General features: G+C 43.0%; 1 protein-coding gene and 1 long non-coding RNA gene across 3 annotated transcripts in view; one reads left to right on the top strand and one right to left on the bottom strand.

The window, feature by feature from the left end:
- RYR3 (ryanodine receptor 3) overlaps window positions 1-17,468 on the bottom strand; it is a 565,081-nt gene extending 547,613 nt beyond the window's left edge. For both annotated transcript variants that reach the window (XM_055278588.2, XM_055278589.2), the window contains exon 1: window positions 17,110-17,468. In XM_055278588.2, coding sequence (XP_055134563.2) covers window positions 17,110-17,160 — 51 coding nt within the window. In that variant the 5' untranslated portion in view covers window positions 17,161-17,468. The remainder of the gene's footprint in view (window positions 1-17,109) is intronic.
- A 384-nt stretch (window positions 17,469-17,852) lies between these two features.
- Window positions 17,853-25,138, top strand: LOC129481777 (uncharacterized). The gene is made up of 3 exons (XR_008657507.2): window positions 17,853-17,948; window positions 22,366-22,465; window positions 24,857-25,138. It is a non-coding gene; the product is annotated as an uncharacterized lncRNA (long non-coding RNA).
- The last annotated feature ends 1,181 nt before the right edge of the window (window positions 25,139-26,319 follow it).

Below are 26,319 nucleotides of genomic sequence, written 5' to 3'. Positions count from 1 at the left end.
ATGGACGTAGAGTTTAGTTGGAACATGAGATGTCAGATTTCAAATAAACTTATGTTTCTTCCCATTTTATCCATTTCATTTTATTAGGTTGTTCTGCATATGTTTATTTGGCACATGCTATAGGTGAAATGCTGTGTTGGCCATTAAGGCTATATCAGAAAACACAGCAACAAAAACCCAGAGTCTTGGACTTAATCTCAGGCACACACACAGACACAACCCCCTTTTAAAATTTTATTGAAAACAAGTCATTCCCATTAGAGGTTCACATTGTCTAACTCAGAATATAACCTGCAATTTCTGAATGTGGATTTTCATAAGTAACTAAGTAAGAAAACACCACCTGGGGGGATCTGAAGTAATACTTGCAGAATATCTAGTCTAATCAATGAGACCATGCAGAAATGATGAATGAAAAATCATTCAAGTAATCACTGAGTCACTGTATATCCAAATATGAGCACTGATAAAGGAAAAGAAAGGGAGAGAGATAGAGATGGGGAGGAAGGAAAGAAGGAAGGAAGGAAGGAAGGAAGGAAGGAAGGAAGATAGGAAGGCAACTTCCCCTCCAGGAAGCTATTCAGTCTAGTGGAGGAAAGGAGATTTTCATAACGTGAAGTAAAATTTGCACAATATGATCAAGCACCTGATTGTTTAGTTCAGAAAACAGTAATTAACAATCACTTTCCAGTTACAGTCCTTACTAAATCTTTAGCAAAATTTTAAACAATCTGATTGTGTTGATTTGAATTCTCCAATTTTTCTTCACTATTAGATGTAACCAAATAGTAGGTTCAAAGGGCCAGAGTGAGGGTAGCAAGGTCTATAAATGTGTATTCAAACAATGGTTGTACCACACTATCACCAGTGGCTTTAAGATAGCCCCTGTGTCCCATGGATTCATGGCTTTCTGTCAGAAGTGGAGGATCCATACACACTTAACAGTGTGAGGTATGAGGGATGCTGCTGATACTCAACTTTCAACAACCAGACTCCTTAGTAACGCCTTTAATAAGACTGTAGCCCTCCAGTGCTCATCAGCTTCTGTTTTCTACATGTTCTCAAAGTACCTACTTTTTTTTCTGTCACCTTTAATCCTTTGGCCTGAGAAGGTGAATCATCTTCTATAGCTGTATAACAGCTCTCATTCCATGAAGAAAATCATAGATGTAACATGCGTCTCGTCTTTCACTTCCATGCAAGGGGCAATGCCAGTTCTCTCTCAGTGGAGTTTTTTTTTTTTTTAACTACACCCTAAGGCTTATCAAGTACAGTATTTATAGTTGCAATTGCACAAATGATCTAGCATCAGACATATAACAATAAGTTGAAGAAATTAATATAAAAAGCATCCTTCATAATCTATGTCTATATAGTCTACCTTATCAAAACCATGCTGTAGTAAATTATCATAAGTATGTTCAAAATTTTTAGACTTAATTGCACTTATGTTAGCTAGTTCTCCATTACCTAAAGAATTAAGGCCAGATTGTCTTGATTTGCTCCCCAGTTTTCCAGCCTTATCTCCCAATACAGTCAGTCTTCCATGTACCTCCCTATGCTCCAGTCTTTATAGTTCCCTGAACATGTCACATACTTTTATACTGCTGAGTATTGCTTTACGATCATCCTTCTGTCTCAAGTGCCTCTTTCACCCCATTTGCAACCTATCAACAACCTACAGAAACCCCCAGTTCAAATGTTCCCTCTCTTTTCAAATCTTCCCTGACTCCCTAGTCAAAATTATTCCTTCTAGGATGTATAACTTTTACCTTTATTTAACACATTTTTGTTCTGCTTTCTTGTTAGTTCCTTAGATATCTAACTCTCTGACCACATTTTAAGATCCTTGAAAATGGGATTATGTGTTTTGATCACCTTTAAATCTTCTCCAATCCCTAGCACATGCCTTTCACATAGTAAGTACTCAACAAATGCTTGTTGGATGAATGGGTGGATGGATAGATGAATAAGGGATAGCATCTCAGTTCCCTAACACAATAGTTAACAGATGATTGCCAGGGGTCTTTTCCTATCTATAATGCCCTGTGGTTCTTTTAGAAGATAGTAGCTTTGATTTCGTTCAGTAGACATTGGGGAAAAAACAAAAAACAAAGAACCTCAACAGACTCGTATAAGAAAGAAATAGGCCGGGCATGGTTGCTTACACCTGTAATCCCAGCACTGTGGGAGGCCAAAGTGAGCAGGTTGCTTGAGCTTAGGGGTTCAAGAACAGCCTGGGCAAAATGGCAAAACCCCATCTCTACAAAAACTACAAAAATTAGCGAGGCATGGTGGCACATGCCTATAGTCCTAGCTACTTGGGAGGCTGAGGTGGGAGAATTGCTTGAGATCGAGAGATGGAGGCTGCAGTGAGGCATGATTGTGCCACTACACTCCAGCCTGGGTAACAGAGTGAGACCCTGTCTCAACAACAGAAAGAAAAGAAAAGAGAAAAGAAAAGAAGGAAGGAAGGAAGGAAGAGGGGGAGGGAGGAAGGCAGAGTGGGGAGGGGGGAAGGCAGAGGGGGGAAGGGGGAAGGTGGAAGGGGGAAAGTGGTGGGGGGAAGGCAGAGGGGGAAGGGGGAAGGGGGAAGGTGGAAAGGGGTAGGAAAGGAAAGGAGAAGAAAAGAGAAGAAAAGAAAAGAAAAGAAAAGAAAAGAAAAGAAAAGAAAAGAAATCTCATCATAATCCTATGGGAATTCAGGACCCTACAGGAGAAATCTCAGAAGGCTCAGAAGAAGCTGTAGATTCTAAAGGAAGATGAGGGCTAGAAGGAAGCAGGAATAATATAAAAGTAGAAACAAGCTAAGCAACATGAAAGTAGTAAAGTACATTTCAAAGCCAAACAAAAATTAATCTTGGACCATTCAATAACTTCAACTGCCAATAAAATGTCTTCCCTCCATCTTTAGATGAGTGATGGCTGGGTTTATGCTCCTAATCGGCAAGTACACATGCCAGTGGAGGGGCTGGTATCTGCTGTTGATGGTGCTCAAGAATCTCATGGGAGTAAAGGGGTCCTATAGAGTGGCTACTGGTTTGTATCTGGTACAGACTGTAGGATTTAAAAGCACACAGAAATGTTGTCCAAGGTACACTGACATCAAATAACCTTCAGTTTCTCAAACAAGCATCAGTTTGCAAACACAAGGAAATACAAAAATATGAACAGTCATCAAACTGGTATCAGTAATATGTAGAGCAGATATATGTCCCATAAATATAGAATTGTCCTATATCTATTTTCCATTTTTAGAAGAATCTAGAAATATCCGATATGTGTGTTTAGTCCTGAGAATCAGGCAAATGCATATGTGATGTCCGTGCCATCCTGATTTCTCAGTCTTCACAAGCTGGCTTCCTATAAGCCACTGAGATCAGAAACTGAGACAACAGTCCCCAGATCCCCAATGGATCATTCCATAATGTGGTTGGGTTTTTAACTTTGTGTCAACACATACTTCAGTCTCACCAACCATGAGTGCACAGAGAGGGGAACTTAGCAGAGAGTTGAGTGAGGAGAGCACCTGGGCTGGAGGGGCAACAGATGAGGATTTACCAATTCTTTCAACAACTCTTTACAGAGACCTACTATATGCTAAGCACCATCCTTAGTACTAAGAACACATCAAAGAAAAAAACCAAAATTCTGGCCCCTGAATGCTTGCAAAGTAGGACAGAGACGAACAGGATAAATCAGTATCATACATAGCTCGCTAGATGTTGACAAGCACCAAGGATGAAGAAAGGTAGGTGGTAAAGAAAGAAACATTTAACATTAGAACCCCTCCTCTATTGATAGAAAGCACTGAGTTTTACCTAAGATATTAGCATCTACTGATTGGGATAAAAATGGTGACATTAGTGATGTTTGGACTCTGTGCTTCTATTCCTTATCCTTAAGATGCCACTTTTTTAGCGTACCCTTCCTTCCTCCATTTCCCCAGAAGATACAGGGTAACCTACTGTGAGCGGAATCTGCCAGTGCCTTAGTGATCATTCTTTATATCCCAAATGCCACATTACCAAAGTTTTATCCATAGATAATGTCATAACCAAGAGGATGTATACCAACATCTAAATTCACTCCTCCCACCCCCAGACAATATATTTGCCTTGGAGATAAAACCTTAATCCAAAAGTGTATCTTGAATGTCAGGAATTCCACATACCATGTCATATGGTGATAAAGAAGTCTAGGCAAGGGGCCACGTCCTGCCCAGTGACATATTATACCTAACCTGTGGCTAGATAAAGGTTAACCCTAACTCTCCTTTACTTCAAAACCTCAATAAACCTGCCTTTTAATCTGCATTTAATTGGGCAGTTCAGACTAGATCCGGGAGCCTCTTCCAGCTTTGTGAGTTATTTGCCCTCTTATGTGTATTCCACAGGCCTCACTAGGATGTGAACAAGTGGCATGCACTTAGCACAGCCAGAAACCAGAGCAAAGCCCAGGGGACAGTCAAAGTTATCACCTCCCAAACAGCTGGGAGTCAAGCACAGGCTGTGGTTGAGTTAAAAGCATGACTTGGACTGCAACCTTCACATGTTTAGAAAATCAAGTACAAATGCATGCACACCCACAGGTTTTCACTTGGCTAAGGCTTCCAGGGCGCAGGTGGGAGAGCTATTTAGATTTCTTTTCTCAATTAATTGACTTAGAAATTGTAGTAAATAAACAGTTTAAGTACATCTTCCACCCCCCCATATCACTGAGGAGCAGCTGCTTCAGGATCCCAGGTGGCTCATCAAAGTATAGTCTGCGCATGGGTGCTGGGGCTCTCGCAGAAAGAATCCTCAGCCACTGGGGAGTAGGCTCTGCCATCAAAATATGTATTAAGGCCTGGCGCGGTGGCTCACGCCTGTAATCCCAGCACTTTGGGAGGCTGAAGCAGGCGGATCATGAGGTCAGGAGATCAAGACCATCCTGGCCAACATGGTGAAACCCCGTCTCTACTAAAAATACAAAAAAGCCGGGCATGGTGGCGGGCACCTGTAGTCCCAGCTACTCGGGAGGCTGAGGCAGGAGGATGGCGTGAACCTGGGAGGCAGAGCTTGCAGTGAGCAGAGATCGCGCCACTGCACTCCAGCCTGGGAGACAGAGTGAGACTCTGTCTCAAAGAAAAAAAATATATATATATATGTATTAAATAGCATATCATATATTATAGCACAGAAGAGAAAATATGCCTAGTACAAGCCAGGCATTGTGCTTATTGCAGCTCTACAAACATAAATGACAAATTCAGAATTCACACTCTTGTCTACCTTACTGTAAGCTCTTAACCACTCTCTTGTCAAACAATGTATCATCTGTCTCAGCACCACTATCATGTACAGTCTCTGATAAAAGAGTGGTTAAGAGCTTACAGTAAGGTTGATAAGAGTGTGAATTCTGAATTTGTCATTTATGTTTGTAGAGCTGCAATAAGCACAGTGACAATAGTGACCTGAAAATGATGTGGTTCCAGAGAAATCATCGACTTTAGGATCGATAATAAGAGAGAACTAGGATGTTCAGTGGACAAAAAGTTGTTTTGGATAGACAGAACTTACATAGATTGTAGTCATTTATGTGAATTGTGTACCATCATGCCTAATTATGAGCCAATATAATAAAATTTATGTACAAAAATAAGTAAGTCAGAGCAACTTTGATCTAAAATGTATTTAATTAGAATAGTGGGCTCTCTATATATGGGATATAGTTTGATTATATGCCCCCGCCAAATCTCTTGTTGAATTGTAATCCCCAGTGTTGGAGGTGGGCCCTTGTGGGAGGTGTTTGGGTCATGGGTGTGGATTTCTCATGTCCTGGTGCTGTCCTCATGATAGACGGGGTTCTTGTGAAATCTAGTTGTTTAAAAGTGTGTGACACTTCCCCTTGCCGCTCCCTCTCTTGCTCCTTCTCTGGCCATGTGACATGCTTGCTCTTGCTTTGCTTTTCACTACGCCAAAAAGCTCCTGGAGGCCTCCCCAGAAGCCGAGCAGATGCCAGTGTCATGCTTGTGCAGCCCGCAGAGCCACGTGCCAATTAAACCCTTTCCTTTATAAATTGCCCAGTCTCAGACATAGCTTTCTTTATGGCAACCCAAGAATGGCCTAACATAATGTGTGATCAGATGTCAGTGTTGTCCAAGTTCTAAGATGCATGTGTGACATCTTCGTAGCATTTTATACTCTATAAAGTGTACTTTCTGAGGGCAATCTCAAGTGCTAGGCATAGTTAGCCGTTGGGGAGAGGGAAGCAGCAAATGGTGATAAAATAGAGCCTTGTTCTGGAGAATCTCAGGTCTGCTCATTTCACCCTGACCCCTTCTCTGTGAATTAGTTATAATTTTCACCTTTCTATAGATTAGGAAACTGAGGCTGGCATTAATGAAATAATTCATCCATAGAGTTCACTTTTCTATTCACAACTTAACATGTTAAATGTATTGCTAGTTAGTAAAACACTCAGATTCAGCACCAGAAGAACTCTCCTTTCTTTAAGAAGATCAAAAGCCCACCCATTCTCTATTATTTGAAGAAATTGTGCTTTAGTTTTTTTGTATTATTATTAAATTTCCCATCTATTAAGTCCAGTTAAGCTTTCAGTCATTGGGACCAGATTTCTGAGTGAAATAAGAACCAATTAGGGTGATCCAAACTAATAAAAAACAAGGTGCCATCAGCCTGTCCATGTGCCTTTCTACACGCCTGTCACTTAAGGAGCTGAGAATTTTAGCTTCACACACATGTACTCTCAACCAGGGAAGGACAATGCTTAATAGAGTTAAATAACCGATATGATCCAGTTTAATTCCATGGAAAGTAGAGGGAAAAAGGATGGGAATAAGGTTTGATAGGAGGAAGAATCACAGGCTTGGACAACTGCCACAGCAGGACCTCTCAGGGGAGAGGGCAGTGAAGTATGTAGCAAGGATCAAGCTTTACTTTAGGTCCATGCTTTGCATCCTTAGATATGAAAAGCCAGATCTTTACAGCAAGATGACCTTGTGTTATTAGAAATACAGTGAATTCCCAGAGAGGTTAATTTCTACACTTAAGACGTAAGTTGTAAAAAATGTCTCCCCAAACCAAAGATGATGAATTTTTGTGTAGTTGAGGATTCTTCAAATCATGTTGCCCATCTATTGACGTGAGCAATTTAAAATTGCCCAGGGAAAAGTCAATCAGCGTTTGCATCAAGAGGCTTTGCAAAGTAGACGCTCAGAGAACTGACCTGCCAATCTGTACTCCCAAGGCCATGAACATTGCAGGCTCATTTCCATTCACAAAGCCTGCTCATATTTAGAGTTAAGCGGAATGCCAGGAATCAAGACTATGGAATAATCCCAGGGGATTGTCCCTTTGTACTTTCCAACAATAAAATGACTGTGCAATGACATTTGGAATAGCTAGTGTGACTAATGTCAATGTTTACACTGTTTTGTTGAGACAATAATAAATAATATTTATTGAGGATTTACTATATGTTGAGCACTGTTCCAAGTACCTCACATGGATTAACTCATTTAATCCTTGCAACAATCCTCTCAGATAGGCACTATTATGACCCTCATTTAACGTGAGAAAACAACAACAGAAGTAAGGAAACTTCCCCCAAGGTCATACCTTTCAACAGGAAAATTTTTGTACCACAGAAACATGGAAAAGTTAAATGAATTGTTATAAAGTCATCTGAAGTGACTGATATCCTTGCTACCTCAAAGTAAGTCTGAGCTCCCTCTTGATCCTGAGCTGTCAAAAACAACAAACATTAAGATGTCTTTTTCATCTATGTAACTTCCACTAACTTGTTTAAGGCTGGGCGGAGAGTAGTTGGTCAATATATGTTGAATGCACACCCTGCTTTCTTTAAATTTCATGATGTCTACATCCATATGACGATTTTAAACAGTGTTTTAAAGACTAGCAAAATCTGAATTCATTTTGATGATAAAGTCTATCATTTATTAAGTCCATTAATCTGTCTGCCTGCCAATCTCTCTTTTATACCCTGTGATAAATGATACACTGTCTTTAAGGTTGACATTTTTATCCAAGGGCCATGATGTGTATTGTGAGCCTGATCCTATCATGAAAATATTCGTGCATTCTAGGAAGTGCCTTCATTCAAACAGATTTGGAGTGCTCATTTGCAGCTGCACACTGGTAGGCAGCTCAGAATCCTGCTGCAGATGTGTTTTGCTTGACTGGCAGTGTTGAGAATTTTTTTATTTGAACGTACAGATCAGGCCCGCCTCTATTTGCAAATAAAGCCTGATTTACACATTTAGCTACCTGCTTGACCCCAAAGTATTTAGATTTGTGAACTTTCCAATCTACAAGTACCTGAGAACTTGGCGTAAACCAAATTTAAGACCCCTGTGTTCCTGGAGTTCATAATGTATGGCTCATACTTAAGGCTGATGGAAACATTTTCAGGGAATAGGGCAACTATTATTCCAAGCTACTCTCTCTAGATTTACATACCTAGTTCTCCTGGAGGAAATGTGGAGTTTCTTCAGGACATCTCTGAGATGTAATCATTAGTTATTACCATGTCTTTACAAATGGTTGAACTAGGACCTGGGAAGGGCAGGCAATCTCACAGGCATCTGGCGATAGAAATGCTGCCAAATATAGCAAACGCTTTACCTCTGACTTTACCCAACATTTGACTAGTATGTTCTTTGCTATATTTTTCACCTAAAATGCCTCTTGCAAAGAGATGAGATCTGTTCAAGACCTCACTGTAGTTTATTCTTGAACTGTTATCTTCTAGCCAGCCTGGACAGAAGAGAGGATTACTTGGAGGAGAACCACTGTCCTAAACTGGAACAATAGCCAAGTGTCCTGGGTGACTGAGAAGAGACTTAGGAGGGGCTTAGGCTACTCCAAGACCAGCTGCCCTATTTTGATCTGATCTCTTGGATTAGGCTTCTGGTTTAATATGATGTGGTGGCCAACAGGATCTTTCCTTCTGCCCTAGTATTATTTACAGTCTGGATCTGGTCAATGGTATAGAGCACCACGATTCAAATCAATAATTCTCACACCATGGACATTTATGCGCCATTGATGGAGAACTTTCCATTCCTTCCTGTAGTCCCGCTGACTAACTCTTTCTGCCTAGCCCCATTAGAGAACTCAACTGTGAAATTTTCAGAGTTGATGCCAGTACCTGTCACTGGTGGAGTGCAATGCCTGTACCTTCCAGTAAGAGCTTTTTCTATTTGCTCTGTTAGGGGATAAGCAGCTCCCCTTAGCACTTTCCTTTTTTTGCTACAGGAATTGCTTTGAAATGGTTTCAGAGGCTCTGGAGCATTTGCTTGGGATTAGTATGAGGGACGCATCAATGAATACAATAACTGATAATGGGGTTTTGTCTCTCAAACACTTTTCTACTTCAGGAAGGAGGCACCTTAGTTCTCATTTTGATGTAGAGTCACCTTATCTTACTGTTTTCTCTGATTATGAATTATCTAAAACAAAGTATGTATTAGCACCAGTCCTGATGGTGAATAATGCTCTTCTGAATGCCTGAAGGTTGGCCACTTTCTCCCAGGTAACTCAAGCCTTCTTCTCCTCTGCTCAAAGCTCTAAATAAAGATGGAGTCTGAACCACCATCTCCAGAACCCAGATTCCTGTGCTTTGATGTACATTTCCTACTCAAGGTTCCCCAAGCACCAATGCAGTGCCCTACTCAGGCTTGCCCCTCTCGGCAATGCTCCCATGTGCTCTCACCTTTCTCCAGCCCAATTCCTGTTCCTTCAGGAATAAGCTCTGCTCAGCTGTTAATGATGTTAATCATTAATGGTACCTGCTGAGCCAACAACTTTGCATTTCAGCATTTTAATAGGGGGAATTTCTTGAGACAGTGCTTTATCCCAAAGACAGATCAAGGAGAAAGATATCCTTCTGGGTATCTGCAAAGGTCACAGTGACACTGACACCAACCCAGACTTTCATCTCTACACTTTTATAACAGGTGTGCTGCCTTGCTCATAACACTGGCTGGTTCCTATAGCATAAAACCACTTACAAACTGAACTCAGTAGAAAAACTGTTGATGGCCTGTACAATTCTGCACAGGCAGCAGCAGCTCTGTCTCCAGAGCTCTCTCTGCCTCCTTTGTACTCTGAAGTAAGCAGCAGCAAGCAGCTGTCACCCCAGAGGGAAGAGCTCATGTTGAGCGTAATTTTTGAATCTCTTTGTAATCTGATTTTAGGATAGAGTGTTTGCTTTCCTTCTTCTTGGGCATTGAATCCAATAATAATAAGATTCCTCAAGTATTGACAAGCCTGTGCAGGAGAAGAGAGACCTGAAATCAATGAGGAGTTCACTGTATAGGGAGGTGGAAGGTGAAAAAAGAAGGCCCTGGTGTCTCCATGCCTCCTCCTTGTAAAGCTATGTCCCACCTCAAAGGACAATAGCCCAGTGTATGACTGTAGAGTCAGCAATGTACTCTAAGCCAGAGGAGGGGAGAAGTGCGTGTGAGGAGAGGAGGTATAGCTCTTTTATTCTGGAATACCGCATCATCAGTCTCAGAGATGATCTGAACTTTGTTTTCTAACAACTGGGAATCAGAAATGACATAAAGAGAAAAAAAATAATCTTGGCATCTCAAAAGGCTCATCCCTGTAGCAGGATCAGGGCTGAGGTGCCAGCACTTTTTCTTCCCTCTCTCTGAATTGAAGAGGTGCTATGATGGCAAAATTCACTGAACCAAAGGAAACTGCAGTGACTGGAAATGTCTTTGTCCCTAAAACACCTCCACTGGCTTCCAAACAAGAAGATGGCTGACAGGACACCAGCCTGGGGCCTGGAGGACCCAGTGTGGCTCCCCAAGGAGAACTGTGGCCCTACAGCCTCATCACTGGCTGGGCTCTCCACCCTAGAAGCATCTGCTTCATCCGGGTGCAGCCAAAAGGAACTCTTCAAAGGCCCCAACACCCTGAGCAGACATGACTAAAGCAGCAGAATCCCTGGGAGGAAAAGCGGCTCTGGTTTTACAGGAAAGCAGGTCCCCAATGCTTTGAGTGAAAGAAAAAATGGGCTCATAAAAGAAACAGGAAGGGGAATAGGAAGGATAGCTATGAAAGGAAGAGCTACGGGATTCAATAAGAAAAGGCGGTCCTATGGGAAACGGTAGCCTTGGTAATTTTCTGAGATGACAAAAAATAACTCTGAATGTTCTGTTTGGTGGCTGGGATCCTGGGAGGAGCCTACCTGGCCTTTTGAAGATTATCACACCCACTGCCTTGACTTCTCAAGTCTTTTAATCAAATAGCTTAAGAATAGTTGCAGTTGGCTTTAGTGAAGTAATTGCCCAGAGATCCTGAGGTGAGCCCGACACTGGAGGCTGTCTAACAGCTCCGGGATGGAGGGAAGGACCCGCAACAAAGACCACGTTAGAGATGAGGGCAACTGGGCTGGTTTTCCAACAAGATCTGATGATAAGCAGGGTCAACTTCCTAGTGCAGGAGAGACACAATGATAATACCCTATGAAACACAACTTACTCACTCATTTGGGGTAATATGTCTGTCATTTGGAATGACTATTGCCTCTCTCAACACTTCTGTTAATGCAGGTTCTATCTCCATACAGTGGGAAAAATGAAACTTCAATTTTCTTATGTGACTCTTTGAAGGTCATAGTGATCTAGACCTAAAAATAGGAATTCTTGCCTCTAAGTTCATTTTTTTTTATTACAGCATCCCACTCCTACTGGATAAATCTTGTATTAAGGGTAGCTTAAAGAACATATCTAATTTAGAAAGGTTTATACTGATGTGAACTTGTGGGAAATTAGCTAAAGTATTGGGTTCTTAAGACCTAGGACCGCCTGGGTCTGCACTTGAGACTGGTAAAGATCATTCAGAAGAATGCCAAGTCAATTAGAAGATGATGGAGTTGATGGCTTCTAAGTTAAAAATTCTTTTAAGTAGTAAGGTAAAGAAAAAGTCGAATTATAAAGATTCCTTTCCATGAAGGTGTAAAAATAACACAAAGAGACAAATAAGCACAGATAGCTATGCCTTATTTAAATACAAATCCTTCAAAAATAATTATCAGAGTATTTTTCTCTCCAGATAAATTCCTCCCACTCTTTTCTTTTTCACCATTTTTTTCTGCCCTCAGATCAACCCTAAGGAGCTGGAGAAACCAATATTAGAAATTAAAAATTACACTTGTGAAATATGTTATTTAACATATTTAATAATTATTCCTTGCTTAATAAGCATAGTAGCATAAGAAAAAAAACATGCACAGATGTCAGACACACATTCTTCAACTGCAGACCTATCCCTTGACCTCAGTCCTTATACAGTGGGCCACACTGCATTTCAAATGTTTCCAAGTTTGCATTCATCACCACCTCCTTCCCCAGGAGCTCAGCAGCTTAAAATCCTTAGGACAACCCCGGACATGGCAATCTTGCCTTAGCAGAGAAGGTATGTGCCACCACCCCCGTACTGCTAATGCGGCCTTTCTGATTCAAGTTAATTGCTTTGGAAAAAAGGATCCAGCCTCCTCCTCACCTCACCGGGAACGTTTCCCTGGAAAGGAAGGGATATTGTGTGTCCAGCTCGGCTGATATGGGTCTTTAATCAGATCAGCTCTGAGAAGTGAAGGAAGGAGAGACTGAGAAGACGGGAAGCCCTGAAGTGACCTTGGGAGGCCCAGAGTGTGGGAATATTCCAAGTTTTGTCATTTTAATCCTCAAACATAACTCAGCAGGAGAGCTTACAATTCAGCTCTGCAACAACTCACACTGCATGTCTGGGCATCTGAGGTCTGCATTTTAGCACTACCTCCATTGCTATTCACTAGCACCCAGCGCCTGAAGGAAGGTGTCCACCTCCTTTCCCTTATCTCCTTAAAGAAAATCTACCAAAACACAGGCTTCATGCAGCTGTTATGTCAATGGACCCTGCTGCAGAGAGAAGAAAGCAGGCATCCATAAACCACCAGGTACAAGTTCACTGTCATTCCAACCCAAGACAACGCGCCCTGGGGAGGGACGAGAGACGTGAGCTCACGTGAGTGCCGCGGCTCAAATTCAGGAATTTGTCCTAGGCACCCTGTAGGCAGGAACCCAAGACAAGGGAGCAATCCTTGATTTTCAGCCCAAGTGCCTTTTCTCATCCCTCGAGAGCTGCAAATTTAGATGAAGGAGGACAACTTTCTATGGGGAGGGCTAAATTAGGCTGTCTATGACCAACCTTTAATTGAAACTAATGCAAACAAATGTCTATCTCACTCTGAGTTCTGTTTCTTTTTCTTTTTTTTTTTTTTTTTTTTGAGGCTGAGTCTTGCTCTGTTGCCCAGGCTGGAGTCCAGCGAGCTCCGCCTCCCGGGCTCATGCCATTCTCCTGCCTCAGCCTCCCGAGCAGCTGGGACTACAGGCGCCTGCCACCAAGCCTGGCTAATTTTTTGTATTTTTAGTAGAGACGGGGTTTCACCGTGTTAATCAGGATGGTCTTGATCTCCTGACCTCCTGATCCACCCGCCTCAGCCTCCCAAAGTGCTGGGATTACAGACGTGAGCCACCGCACCTGGCTCTGAGTTCTGTTTTAATTCACATTGTGGTGGAAAGGCAGTTGGCAAGGAGAAGACTGTGATATTTTAAAAACAATAAGCTAAGGATTAGAGTTTTGTTTTGTTTTGTGTTTTTTAAATGGATACTGTAGTCTAAGGGGAAAAGTAGAAGAGAAAAGTTTTCTCCTGGCACCCTCAAAGCAGAATGTGGTGCCAGCTGCTCCACCGACTGTCTGAAGATGGGGTAATTGCCGCTCTTCTCACCATAACTCCTTGCTTTCAGATCAGCGGCTGGCAGGTTTATCTGCTTCTGAGCAGCTTCAGAGCCACGTCAATGACACTGGCTACGTCAGCAAGAGCAATCGGAAGAGAGGAGGATGCCACTGCCAACAGCAGTGGGAGGGAAAATTTTAGCCTTAAAGATTCTATCTGTCTATCTGCCTGATTCTAACTGGCATACATGACTGTCAGTGATTTCAGAAGGCCAGAAGAGGGTATATAGTTTTAGACTGCCTCCTTAAGGCTTGGGGTACAGTAGCATTTAGTTAACATGTGTTTAAGCTTCCAAAGCCCTTGTTTAGGTCTTGTTCCCTACTTAGGAGAGGGTGGGCTTTCAAATATATCAGAAGACATAACCAAAATAAACACTACCACAAATTAAGTGTCTAAAGCCACACCACACGCACACCAACAGTGGTTACTGCAGTAATTCTGGCTCATTTCACGCTATCGATAGTTCTAGCTGCTTTCATTTTTGGCACTATTATAACAAACATGACACTACAGCCACTAACAATTTGATTAGGATCCTTGGCATAATGCTATTGTATGGTCTTTTTTTGTAAGTAGGTTAAAAGCTTCTGCTCTCTGGGATGGCAATCCTTTAAAGTTCATGGTTACAAAGATATGATTCTATTCCATGGTCCAGTATCAGCCACCTTCTCATCCAGGACCATGTCGATGTGAGGAAGCATTATATATGACTAATACACTGCCAAAATGCTTTTAAAGGTGTTGTCTGGGGAGGAGAAAGAAAGCCTAAGGCAAAGGTAACTGAGTGAGTTCAAAGTGAAATAGCTTCCCTAATCCAGACATACCCAGAGGAGAGAAAAATCCCACTGCTGGCACAAGCCTGGTGTTCCCAACTACCCTAAAGTCAAAATTTTGTGCAGAGATCAAAAGCTTATGGCTATTGGATTCCAATAAATCATTTTGTCAGATTCACAGATGAAGAAGGAGGATGCCAAGCTCAGAAAGCTGCAGTACTCCTCTCATGTTCTTAAGTATATTCTTAAGACTATATATAACATCTGGCCTAACGCTCAATGCCAGGCTCTAGCAGGAATGTAATTTAACATTGTATAATGAAAATTACCAATAACTTGTCAACAGCTATGTTCAAGTCACTCGATTTCCCGTGCTTCAGTTTCATCACCTATTTCCTTCCCAGTGAGCTAAAAACGAAGATGTTAAGGTGCCTCATAGGGTCAAGAAATGAGGAACACACCTTAAAAAATACATAAGGTGATAACTAGAAGGAAAAGAATCAATAATGCCACATTTGGAGTCATTGCCCCCATGGTTACCACCATCACTCACTCTAAGTCATAACTGATATGCACTTCTCTGCAACAGGGGTTCTGAACCTGGGTCCTTGAACCCCACAGGCTGTCATGGGTGTACTTTAAAAGAGGTCCACCAGCTCTGATCTCTAGGGCAGGAAGCCCAGGACACAAAACTTAAGAACCACTACTATAATAAACCTTGGCTACAGGTGTACCAAAAACAAACAAGAACAAAAAACACTTACAATGCCAGATGGAGAGGAAAAGTCAGGGAAGATGGCTCAGAAGCCAAGAGAAAAGCATAAGGATCTCACGAAAACCACCACCTTCCTAAGCCTCAACTCCCTGGGACATCTATTCAACATTGTCCTGTCTGAAGATAATTTTTTCAAGCAATAATGCCTAGAAGATCATTAATAATAAGCAGAAGAAATGACTGATCATGGAGGACACAAGGCAGAAAAAACCCGAGCTGCCACCCATCCACTACTAAAGACACCTGTCAGAGGGACAACCAAAAGATCTGATGGAGCTTTGAGGGGAGCAGGCAGCTTTATAACAATAGGGTTGTCATGAGTTGCAACTGTGGGGCCATCTTGTGTGCAGTGTGAAAGATGAGAATGGAGTCTGGGTCTGCAGGTCAGACCAAGGATGAAGAGATGAATACTCTAGCCTCTCAGTAGTACCAGCAGGGCGATAGGTACTTCCATACCGCCCCAAATAAGACCCAAGTCCCAGCTTTGACAAAAGAACCATGTTTGGAAGAGAAACTGAAATGAATTGGAAGGAAGCACTTCAGCAGGAGGAGAGTGGTTCAAAAGATGGACAAGAGGTAAGCTGTGATCTTCGAAGACCAGGTCACGGGGGAGGGGGCACCCTTAAAGGGGAGTGAGAGAGGGAAAGAAAGAATTTCATTCTAATTCCTGAAAGCAAGGCAGCGCATATAAAATTACCTAAGATTTACAGAGCAATTTGCCGTTTACAAAACAGTATGACATTCACGATATCATTTAATCCTTATCACCCTGAAACGCTGGTTACATTTTATTTTACACATGAGGAAACTGAGGCTGAGTAGGGCGGATTATGCGACTTGCTCAAGGTCACTTGGCTGAAATCAGCGCTAGGATGCATCCCCAATACCCCCACCTCTCCGGGTGGCCGTCCACCTTGAAAGTCTTTGTATTATCTCCTATAGGGCAAGGCTGGTGTGGCTGCAACACACTTCGCCCCCCTCACCCCCAAATCTGGGACGGAGCAGCGCCCTCAGGTGCCAAGGAGGGGACCTGAGTGACGCGGAGCCACTGACTGGGGTTTCCCCGTCCTGCGGGGCTCGCGGGAGCCGGGAGCAGAAGCCACAGCTCTCGAATACACGGCAGGCAGTCAGTCAAGTCAGGCTCCAGCAGCAGTTGCCGGCGTGGGGCTTAACACGAGAGGGGCGGCGCTGGGTGAATTCCCTTCCGAGCGATCCCAGGGCTAGGATCAAGCGCCTGCGCCCGCTTCTCTGACCCGGCTCCCCACGCTCCCCCCTGCCCCGCTGGCTCCTTCGCGGAGGTTCCCCGGTGCGTGGGGGCGCCTTGGAAGAGGAATGGGGCCGGCGTGGAGTGTGGACGTGTCAGAGGGCCAACCCCGGGGCGAGGGCTTCCAACGCCGCTCTTCTGGGTCAGGACAACCGCGAACAAAACCCGGCTGAAGTTTGGGCATCAAGGGTTTCAGACCAAGTAGCAAGTTGCCTGGAGAGCGAGCGGTCCTAGGTGGAGGGCCTGGGGCAGGGGTGGCGGTAGAGGAACAAGGGAGAGGCAGGAGATGGTGCCCCTTCCCACGCAGCCCCTCGCAGCCCCGCGGGTAGGTGGCCGGTCCGCCTCTGCAGCCCGCGGGTGCCGAGAAAGCGCTCGGCACCGGGTACCCGGCACCGCGGCGCGGCGCAGCGCAGCCAGCCCCTCCTCGCCGCGCTCCGCGCTCCTCCCCACCTGCCCACGGCCTCGCCCCCGCCGCGGAGACTCACAGTCCTCAGAAACTGGATCTCGTCCTCGCCTCCTTCTCCCCCTTCGGCCATGGCTCCCGAGGCGTCGGCGGTGCCCCAGCCTCCGGCGCCTCTGCTTCCCCCGGCAGCCGCTCGGCGTGCGCTGACTGCTGCTGCGCTCTTTCTCCTCCTCCTCTTCGTCCTCGTCCTCCACCTCCTCCTCCGGCTCCTGGCTCAGCCTCAGCCTCAGCAGCGCCAAGCTAATCCCCGACCATATAGGGAGCTGGGCTAACACTCCACTGCACTGCAGAGCGCCAACGCCAACCAAGCAGTCCGCCCACCCCTCTCGCCTCTCGCCCCAGCCAAGTGCGCTGCGGCCGCCCGCTCCGTGGAGAGCGCAACGCCGGGCGCGTCGAGCCGGCGGGGGCGGTGCGGGGGCCCTGGGCCGGCGCGGTGGAGCCTCCCCCGCACCGCTGGGCACCGCACCGCACACACAGCGGAAGCGCGCGCCCCGTGGCGACCGGAGGATGTCCCCTAAACTGCGCCGATTCACAAACAAAGGCCAGTTGCTTAGCTCCAGCGCGCCCAGACTGGGTACCAACCCTCTCGCTTTGCTCGCTTTGCCCCCTTTGCGTGTGTGTGTGTGTGTGTGTGTGTGTGAGAGAGAGAGAGAGAGAGAGAGAGAGGGCGGGGGGGAGAGAGATAGAGAGAGAGAGAGAGATCTGGACTCGAATACCTTGCTAGAACCCGCGTGCCTTGTTGGGCAAGGAGAAAACGGTGCAGTGAGGAGCGAGGGTGATTGTCCACTTACAACAAAGTTTGCAACTCCCTGGATAGTCCTTTCTACACCTTAAGAGAATCCCTTCCCCTCTTCAAAATTGGTAAGTACACTTTACCAAACCCCTGGCTTGTCCAGGGTTGCTGTGACTTCTGTACCCCAGGGAGCTTCTGGGGGATCCTGTGCCATCCTCAATTTGGAAGTCAGGTGGCATCACAACCCTTCCTCTCTGTCCACCCCTAACCTTATTCTGCATTTAGAGTTCCAGCCCTGTGGACTCTAAAGGGAGTAGAGAGTAGTTACAGGAGGTTCCCTTCCAGGTCCTGGAAGGCTCCTACATCCCACCCAGCCTCAGGTCCTTTGCCATGGTTGGGGATTGCCAGATTGGTCCTTGCCTTGACTGACGGTGCAGGGTGCCCCCTTCTGTTTGATGGCCGAGAAGCTCCGAGGCAAGAGACTGTTCAAAGCAAAAGGCACCAGAGATGTAGATTTAGGAGGAAGTGCAACTGGGAAGGTGGTAATTCTGGGCTGATGGTAGTGGAAGACACTGGAAACCCCAAGCCATTTCACAGCTTCATATACCGCCTCCTTGTGGACGACATCTATCTCTTAAGATCTCTTTCCTGAGCTTCCGTCCCACATGTTCTGATGAACATCAGAAATGCAAAGAAAAATAATGTTTTTTTCTTGTATTGTACTCAAACTGCTACCTTCTAGGCTGCAGCTTGGGCCTTGCGCCTCTTCTGAAATCCGCTTAGAACAAGTCAAACCATCTGTACATTGTGGCCCTTCACCTCTTACAAGGCATCTGCCATGCTTGCCTCTATCGCCCACCATCCACTCTTTTCTTCTCCTAGCTAAAGGTTCTTCTTACCCCCAACTTTCCCTGTAGTATAGTTTCCAGAGCCTATGTCATCTTTGATGGCCATATAAGCATTCCAGGTTGTCTTCTTCCAGAATTGTTGTGCTCTCCATCCTTGTTTTGGACAGTCTTTATGTGTAGCCTAATATTGGATTGGCTTTTGGAGAAACACCAGTGACACTCACTGTGTTTGGAGTTAACTAGAATTTCTAGATTTACTTTTTTTTCCTCCCACGTGAACTGCAAAAGTCAGCTCTTCTCTATCTTGATCACGTGCAAGTGCTTGAGTACCTGTGGGCACGGTGGCTCATGCCTATAATCTCAACACTTTGGAAGGCCGAGGTGGGTGGATCACCTCAGGTCGGGAGTTCGAGACCAGCCTGACCAACATGGAGAAACCCCATTTCTACTTAAAAAAAAAAATACAAAATTAGCTGGGCATGGTGGCACATGCCTGTAATCCCAGCTACTTGGGAGGCTGAGGCAGGAGAATCGCTTGAACCCAGGGTGGAGGCGGAGATTGTGGTGAGCCGAGATCATGCCATTGCACTCCAGCCTGGGCAACAACAGTGAGACTCCGTCTCAAAAAAATATATGTGTGTGTGTGTGTGTGTGTGTGTATTCCTTCCAATCGTAATACCCAATCATGTATTGATGTCTCTATATGTGAACCTTTAAGGTATTTTTAAAGCTAGAATATGCCATGCCATGCAAGGTGCTAATTATTACTAACCTGTGATATGGCATACCTTCAGAATACTAATAGAGGCCCTCCTGGATTAACTTTCATACTGTTGATTATGCTTATTTAATGATCAAGAACTTACCTAAGTCAGAAAAATAATACCTATTGAGTACTATGCTTATTACCTGGGTGACAAAATAATTTGTACACCAAACCTCCATGGCATGCAGTTTACTTATGTAACAAACCTACACATGTACCCTTGAACCTAAACTAAAAGTTATAATTAAAAAATAACCTACATAAATATATTATTTTGCAGCCCAAATTTCTTCTTGTTCATGGGGCTACTACAAATGCCTTTTTTACATACTTTACTGAAATACAGATATGTAACCTGGGACACCACCTCCCGTATCAGTCAAATAACCCTACCACAAAAGAAGTAAGAATGGAGTTCTGTAACACCATTGGTGCATCCACTTGGATTCCTGATGGTCTTTGTGTTCCTTTAGAGTGCCCAAAAGTAAGCTGTTTAATTATCAAAATCTAAGATTGTTCTGGAGCTCAGCTTATAAAAGAGTCTCAGACTGTTGTTTCAGACTATAAACTGGGGAAGGTGGACATTTACTTCTATTTGAAATCTATTGGTACTTCTTCCATTCTCTAAGATTTCCCAAAGATGCACCAATAATGATGCTGTAGTCATATAGGTATAGATAAATAGTAGTTCAGACACTGTGCTTTGATACTTGTTTTGCTATTAGTTCACCCATTAAGACTGGGAGAGAATAAACTAATAGTAAGTGACTTGTCTAAATTCATACATCTAGTAAAAGGAGTCACACAATCTCCTCTTACTTGGAGTAAAACAATCTCAATAGTTTTCAGTACTTTCTCCAAGTACCATCTCACACCAGTTAGAATGGCCATCATTAAAAAATCAGGAAACAACAGGTGCTGGAGAGGATGTGGAGAAATAGGAACACTTTTACACTGTTGGTGGGACTGTAAACTAGTTCAACCATTGTGGAAGTCAGTGTGGCGATTCCTCAGGGATCTCGAACTAGAAATACCATTTGACCCAGCCATCCCATTACTGGGTATATACCCAAAGGACTATAAATCATGCTGCTATAAAGACACATGCACACGTATGTTTATTGCGGCACTATTCACAATAGCAAAGAGTTGGAACCAACCCAAATGTCCAACAACGATAGACTGGATTAAGAAAATGTGGCACATATACACCATGGAATACTATGTAGCCATAAAAAATTATGAGTTCGTGTCCTTTGTAGGGACATGGATGAAACTGGAAAACATCATTCTCAGTAAACTATCGCAAGGACAAAAAACCAAACACCGCATGTTCTCACTCATAGGTGGGAATTGAACAATGAGAACTCATGGACACAGGAAGGGGAACATCACACTCCGGGGACTGTTGTGGGGTGGGGGGAGGGGGGAGGGACAGCATTAGGAGATACACCTAATGCTAAATGACGAGTTAATGGGTACAGGAAATCAACATGGCACATGGATACATATGTAACAAACCTGCACATTGTGCACATGTACCCTAAAACCCTAAAGTATAATAAAAAATAAAAAAGAAAAAAAAAAAAAAAGAGGAGATTGTTTGACTCCAAGTTCAATACTTTTCAGTACTTTCTCCACTATACTGCCTTGCTTCTAGAACAGCAAAGTGGAAAACATCAGGTTCATACACCACCTCCATGCCCCCCATACCACATACACATTGGGTTTGCTTCCACACAGCCTATATTTTAAACTGAGTCTCTCTCAAGACCAGTTACTCTTAGTAGAGAGCCAGAGGACTTGGACCTTAGGTCTTAGAGGGTACTGTAGCTACTACATTTTGAAAGAAAAACCCAAAGCCTCCCAGGTTTCTAAACCCCTGGAGAAAGCTATCAGCCATTATTATGACTTAAATTAGGTGCACATGACAGAGAAATGAAATACCTTTGGGATGCTGGCATGGTTCAAAGTCAGACCTCAAAGCCCGCTGTATTTGAATGTTGGGGCACTGTGCAGCCAATATCAACAGCAGGTGGACAGCCTGTGGTGGGGGCCAAATCAGAAATTTTTCATTTTTCTCATTATAGCACTTTTATACCTTTCACATATATAATTTTAAAGGCCTGACATTGAAATGTTGTTATTCAATATTGACTATTGAAATAAAATTCATGTGTTTATTTTCTCCTCTGGCAGGTTCTCAAAGTATTGGTCCTGAGGATTTTCTCACATAAGAGGGCCTCTTATTTGTGTTTTAACAGTAATATTGCTATAGTTTTAAAATGCTAATGAAAATATCCACACTCATATAAGTCAGTATCTCATTTGCTATGTTGTATTATTCATGGTAGCCAGTTGCCCAAGTGGTCTCAATGAGGCCAAGGATATGGATTCAATTCTAGGAGGGCCAGTTAGCTTCACTGCATTTGCTATCCAAAGACCCTGGCTCCTTCATTCTGGCTAAAAGTCTCATAAATCTTTGTTTATTAGCCTTAGGGGAGGCAGGCTTAAGCTTTAACTAGCTAGGACTTCCCATGCTTGGAGACACAGAAGCTAAGAGGTCACACTTGATAAAGATAGCCTTCACCCATGTTATTAGTGATATATTAAACTCCACACAACACTAAATCTTCCTCCAATATCCATTTCAGCCTCACTTCCTAACTATAGGAGTCATCCATTTGCTGAAAATGCATGTCTTCCATTAGTTGCACTCATGGCTTCAGTCTGCATTGACTCAGGTTTTGCCTAAGGAAAGTATAACAGGGAAGATGGAAAGAACTGTAGTGTTGAGGGAGCTGACTCTGCTAGCTACCATCTTTTAAAATATCTCACCACATACACAAGTACTATTTATATACTGACTGAAGATTTATTTATGTTTTTCATTAGCAAAAAAGAAAACACTTTTCTCTGCTTTTTGTTCAGGTGTTCAAAGGCAAGAAGGTATTCTCACCAGGGAAGCCTGTGAACAGAAAGAACTCCTGAGACTACACCTGCCTTTAATTTGGTGCCAGTAGGAATGATGGTATACACATTTTACAAAAGTCATTTTTTAATGTTAAGAAAAATTATCCTTAGTTTCCAAGATCTTTATAATAAGCTACTAAGGTATACTAATATACCTTTGTCCTAAAACTTGGAAGCCATACCAAAAATCCTTGATTCAGATTCCTTTCTAAAATAGAGAGGGGACAGGTACAAAAAAAAATCTTTTTCTGATGATATGTGCATTATTTTGTTTATAAAAGCCACAGACATCGCAACTGCTTAACACAGGCAAGGATCCACTTACTGATACCTCCCTGAAGCTGAACACATGGAAATGTGGTTGTTGCCACCGCCTCCTCCTTCTCCTCCTCTTCCTCTTCTTCCTCCTCCTCCTTTCTTCTTCCTCTTTTACTCCTTCCTCTACTCCTTTTTCACATTCTCCTTTTTCTTTCTGATGTTTTAAGATTGGAGGATTACATTATAAGGCCAAAGTTAATATGCCATTCTGGTGAAAGGCTCCGGAAACTAAATCACTCAAAGAAGGGGCTTTGTCCCAGCAGGGCTGGGGCAGCCTCTGAGGCACAGCAGAGATAGAGGCAAGCTGAGCACACTTGCAGAAGCCTAGGAGGCAGATCTTTTGCAAGGTGCCATCCATTGAGCTGATTCATCTTCAAGGAGTCTCCAGTTGGAAAGGGTTGTTAAAGCAATAGATTAAGCCACCAGCATTATAGTAGTTTATTTGCATTTCCCTGCAGGTCAGCCTCTGTTTAACAGTAAATTTATACTGTAATCATTGTGTATTAGACATTAGAAATTAGACATTTGACATTAGAAACACAAGAGTTTGAGCCCTGGGCAAAACTGACATTTGTATGATTCTGAGCAAATAATTTAAACTCTCAAAGACTGTTTTCATTTTATGAAAATACCCACTTTTGGGTGTATTTTAAAGATTAAATGACTGAGTGATTAGAATGTTTAGCAGAATGTCTTGTAAAAGTGCTCAGCACAAAACACCTAGATATTCCTTGCAGATCAGTCCCTGTCCTCCTTTGTGTTGGTTTCCAATGCCTGCCTTTCCGGTCTGTTTGTATTCTTGCCTCTCTTAAAGTTCTATTCTTATTCGACTTTTATGAGGCCTTTACTCACACAAAAAAAGACACAATGTTTCTGATTTCAGCAAACTATTTCCTGCCCCAATAAGCAAAACATTCTAGGCAGATCTCATGTGTTGCAAGTTAATGGTGAACACCAACACTGCTTTTCTGTGTTTGTTTCCTAGGGAGCTTGTTCTGAGCTGTATTATGTTTGCATCTTTAATGAGAGATGTATTCTGTTGCTATGGCATATTGAAATTTATGACTTCCTCTGGAAGGTGGAATTGTCACCTTCCACCCCCCTCAGGTTTTCCCTTGGGCTTTATGAGATTGAGATCTAGTGGCTTATGAAACTATACTTAATCAGATAAGTCTCACACTAAACTCAATGCCTTTGACTTCTAATTTCTGCATTTTAATTCTTCCTGTAATTCAGTGGCACAGATTTATTGAAGCTGCTGCCAGCAACAATTTGCTCTGATTTGCTGCAGTTTTAATAGTTCCTGCTGAAATAGGTGGGCACACAGTGGGAAAGGAGATGAACACAGTTTTGTGTCATTTATTTCAGGTGCCAGGGTGAGACCCATATTTCAGTAGGCAAAAATGTAGGTAAATGACTTTTATGCTGGTTCTAGGGTAACTATATGTAACTATATGGCCAACTCCCAGGTTCAACTTGTCCCTACAGCGTGTTCTGAGCAGATCTCATTTCCAGTATCTTTGAGCTGGTGAAATTTCCTTTAAAATAATTCAAGGAATCTAACAAAGCAAATCCTTGTTCTCTCTGCACTAAAGGACACACAATTTCTCTTAGTATTCAGCGCTCCAGTGTCCTAGGATGTGAGTTCTGCTTTGCAATTCCTTGTCAGCATGTTGCTGTTGTCGCCAACATGCATGGCAGAATGCTGTGGACTCTAAGAGTTCAGGAGGCCTGCAGTGCTGCTGAGTGGCTCCTGTTACTCTCATCTGAGGTCCAAACAGAAGTCAGAGATCTTAAACTACCACATTTGTACCTTATCATACAATCTAAAATTGAGAATGTAGAGTCTAAGTTCAATGGGTGCATAGACGAGTAAAAATGTGCAGACAATTTTCAGCTGTATCATGGGGTTGCCATGTTTTTATGTTGCTATTAAGCACATTGATAATCAAACTGCTAGTTAATGACTATTACCATTGTATAAAGCAAGAACTTTTTAACATAAGACAGTAAAAAGGACAAATCTTAGAATTAAGAATAAATTTGACTTTATGAATAACTCATTACATAATCTCTTTCTTTCTCTGCCTCTCTCTCTTTATCACTCACTCTCTCTCCTTTTCCCGCAAAGGAGATGAAAACCTCATCAAGACCAGCACGGATTTGGGAATCACCAATAGAGTCAACCCCTCACTCTAAGATGAGGAAACTAAGGCCCCCTAAGGTGAACTGTGAACTGAATTGATGAAAGCTGGGATCAAAGCCCAGATCTCTGGGCTCCTTGTCTGGTATTTATTTTCCTTGCTTTCTTCATAATTAAATTCAGTGTAATGACCCAGATGTAGAGCAAGATCCTGGAGTGTCTTCTTAATCATCAAATATTGTCCTCTATAAAGTTATAATGTTTAGTGAATTTGCTGTAGTCTAATTCTTTTAAAAATGGCTAACACGTATGAGAATTCACTAGTGACCACCTAGAGTGCTTGTTCCCTAAGGGATTATTGACTATCTTTAAAACTATAACAACAGACAACAACAACAACAACAAAAATAGGAAAGAAAATTAAGGTTGAGCTTAATCACTTCACTCACTTAAGTATTTATTACACATAAAAGCAGTGTGTTGAGGAGGTTTTGGGACTGGTGAATCTCATGTTGAGGTGATTTTAGAATAGCCCTTTACTGATGTAAAATATTAATTTACTAAATTGCATGACTGTACTAGTCCATTTTCACACTGCTGAAAAAGACATACCTGAGACTGGGCAATTTACAAAAAAAAAAAAAAAAGGTTTAATGGACTTACAGTTCCAGGTGGCTGGGGAGGCATCACAATCATAACAGAAGGCAAGGAGAAGCAAGTCACATCTTACATGGATGGCAGCAGGCAAAGAGAGAGAGCTTGTGCAGGGAAACTCTCATTTTTAAAACCATCAGATCTCGTGAGACTCATTCACTATCATGAGAACAGCACAGAAAACACCTGCCCCCATAATTCAATCCCCTCCCACCAGGTTCCTCCCATGACACATGGGGATTGTGGGAGTTGCAATTCAAGATGAGATTTAGGTGAGGACACAGCCAAACCATATCAATGGCTTACACATTACTTCACATTTTTCATATCCTTCCACTTCTTAGTTTCTACCACATTATAGTCTATGGCCTCAAACGCTGAGACACCTTAAGCACTCTTTAATTGTGGTTCTTGTTCTTCTCAACCCTTTCAGTATTTGGCCCTGTTGGTTCATTACTATTTATTAGAACTACTCCCCATCCTTGGGGTCCAGGTCCTAGCACTATCCAGACTTTTCTACCTCTCTGACCCTTCCTTCTTGATTTCATTTGATGAACTCTCTTTCTCATCCTGACATGAGAAATGGACATTCCCTAAGATTCCAAATTTGAACCTCCTTCATTTTCTGCAAACTCATCTTATTCTCTTTCATGACTTTAGCCACCATAGTCTCTATGCTCAGATCTTTATTGCCAGGTCTTCCAAGTTACAGATTTACTTTTCTAACTGTACGTTGGAGACTTCCAACTGTGTGTATCACCATTTCTTCAAATCAACATGACTAAAACAGAATTTAT

Source organism: Symphalangus syndactylus, chromosome 5, assembly GCF_028878055.3.
Source record: "Symphalangus syndactylus isolate Jambi chromosome 5, NHGRI_mSymSyn1-v2.1_pri, whole genome shotgun sequence".
Lineage (NCBI taxonomy): Eukaryota > Metazoa > Chordata > Mammalia > Primates > Hylobatidae > Symphalangus > Symphalangus syndactylus.
Note: the sequence above shows the minus strand (reverse complement) of the source record. Positions and strands in the feature narration are given on the sequence as shown.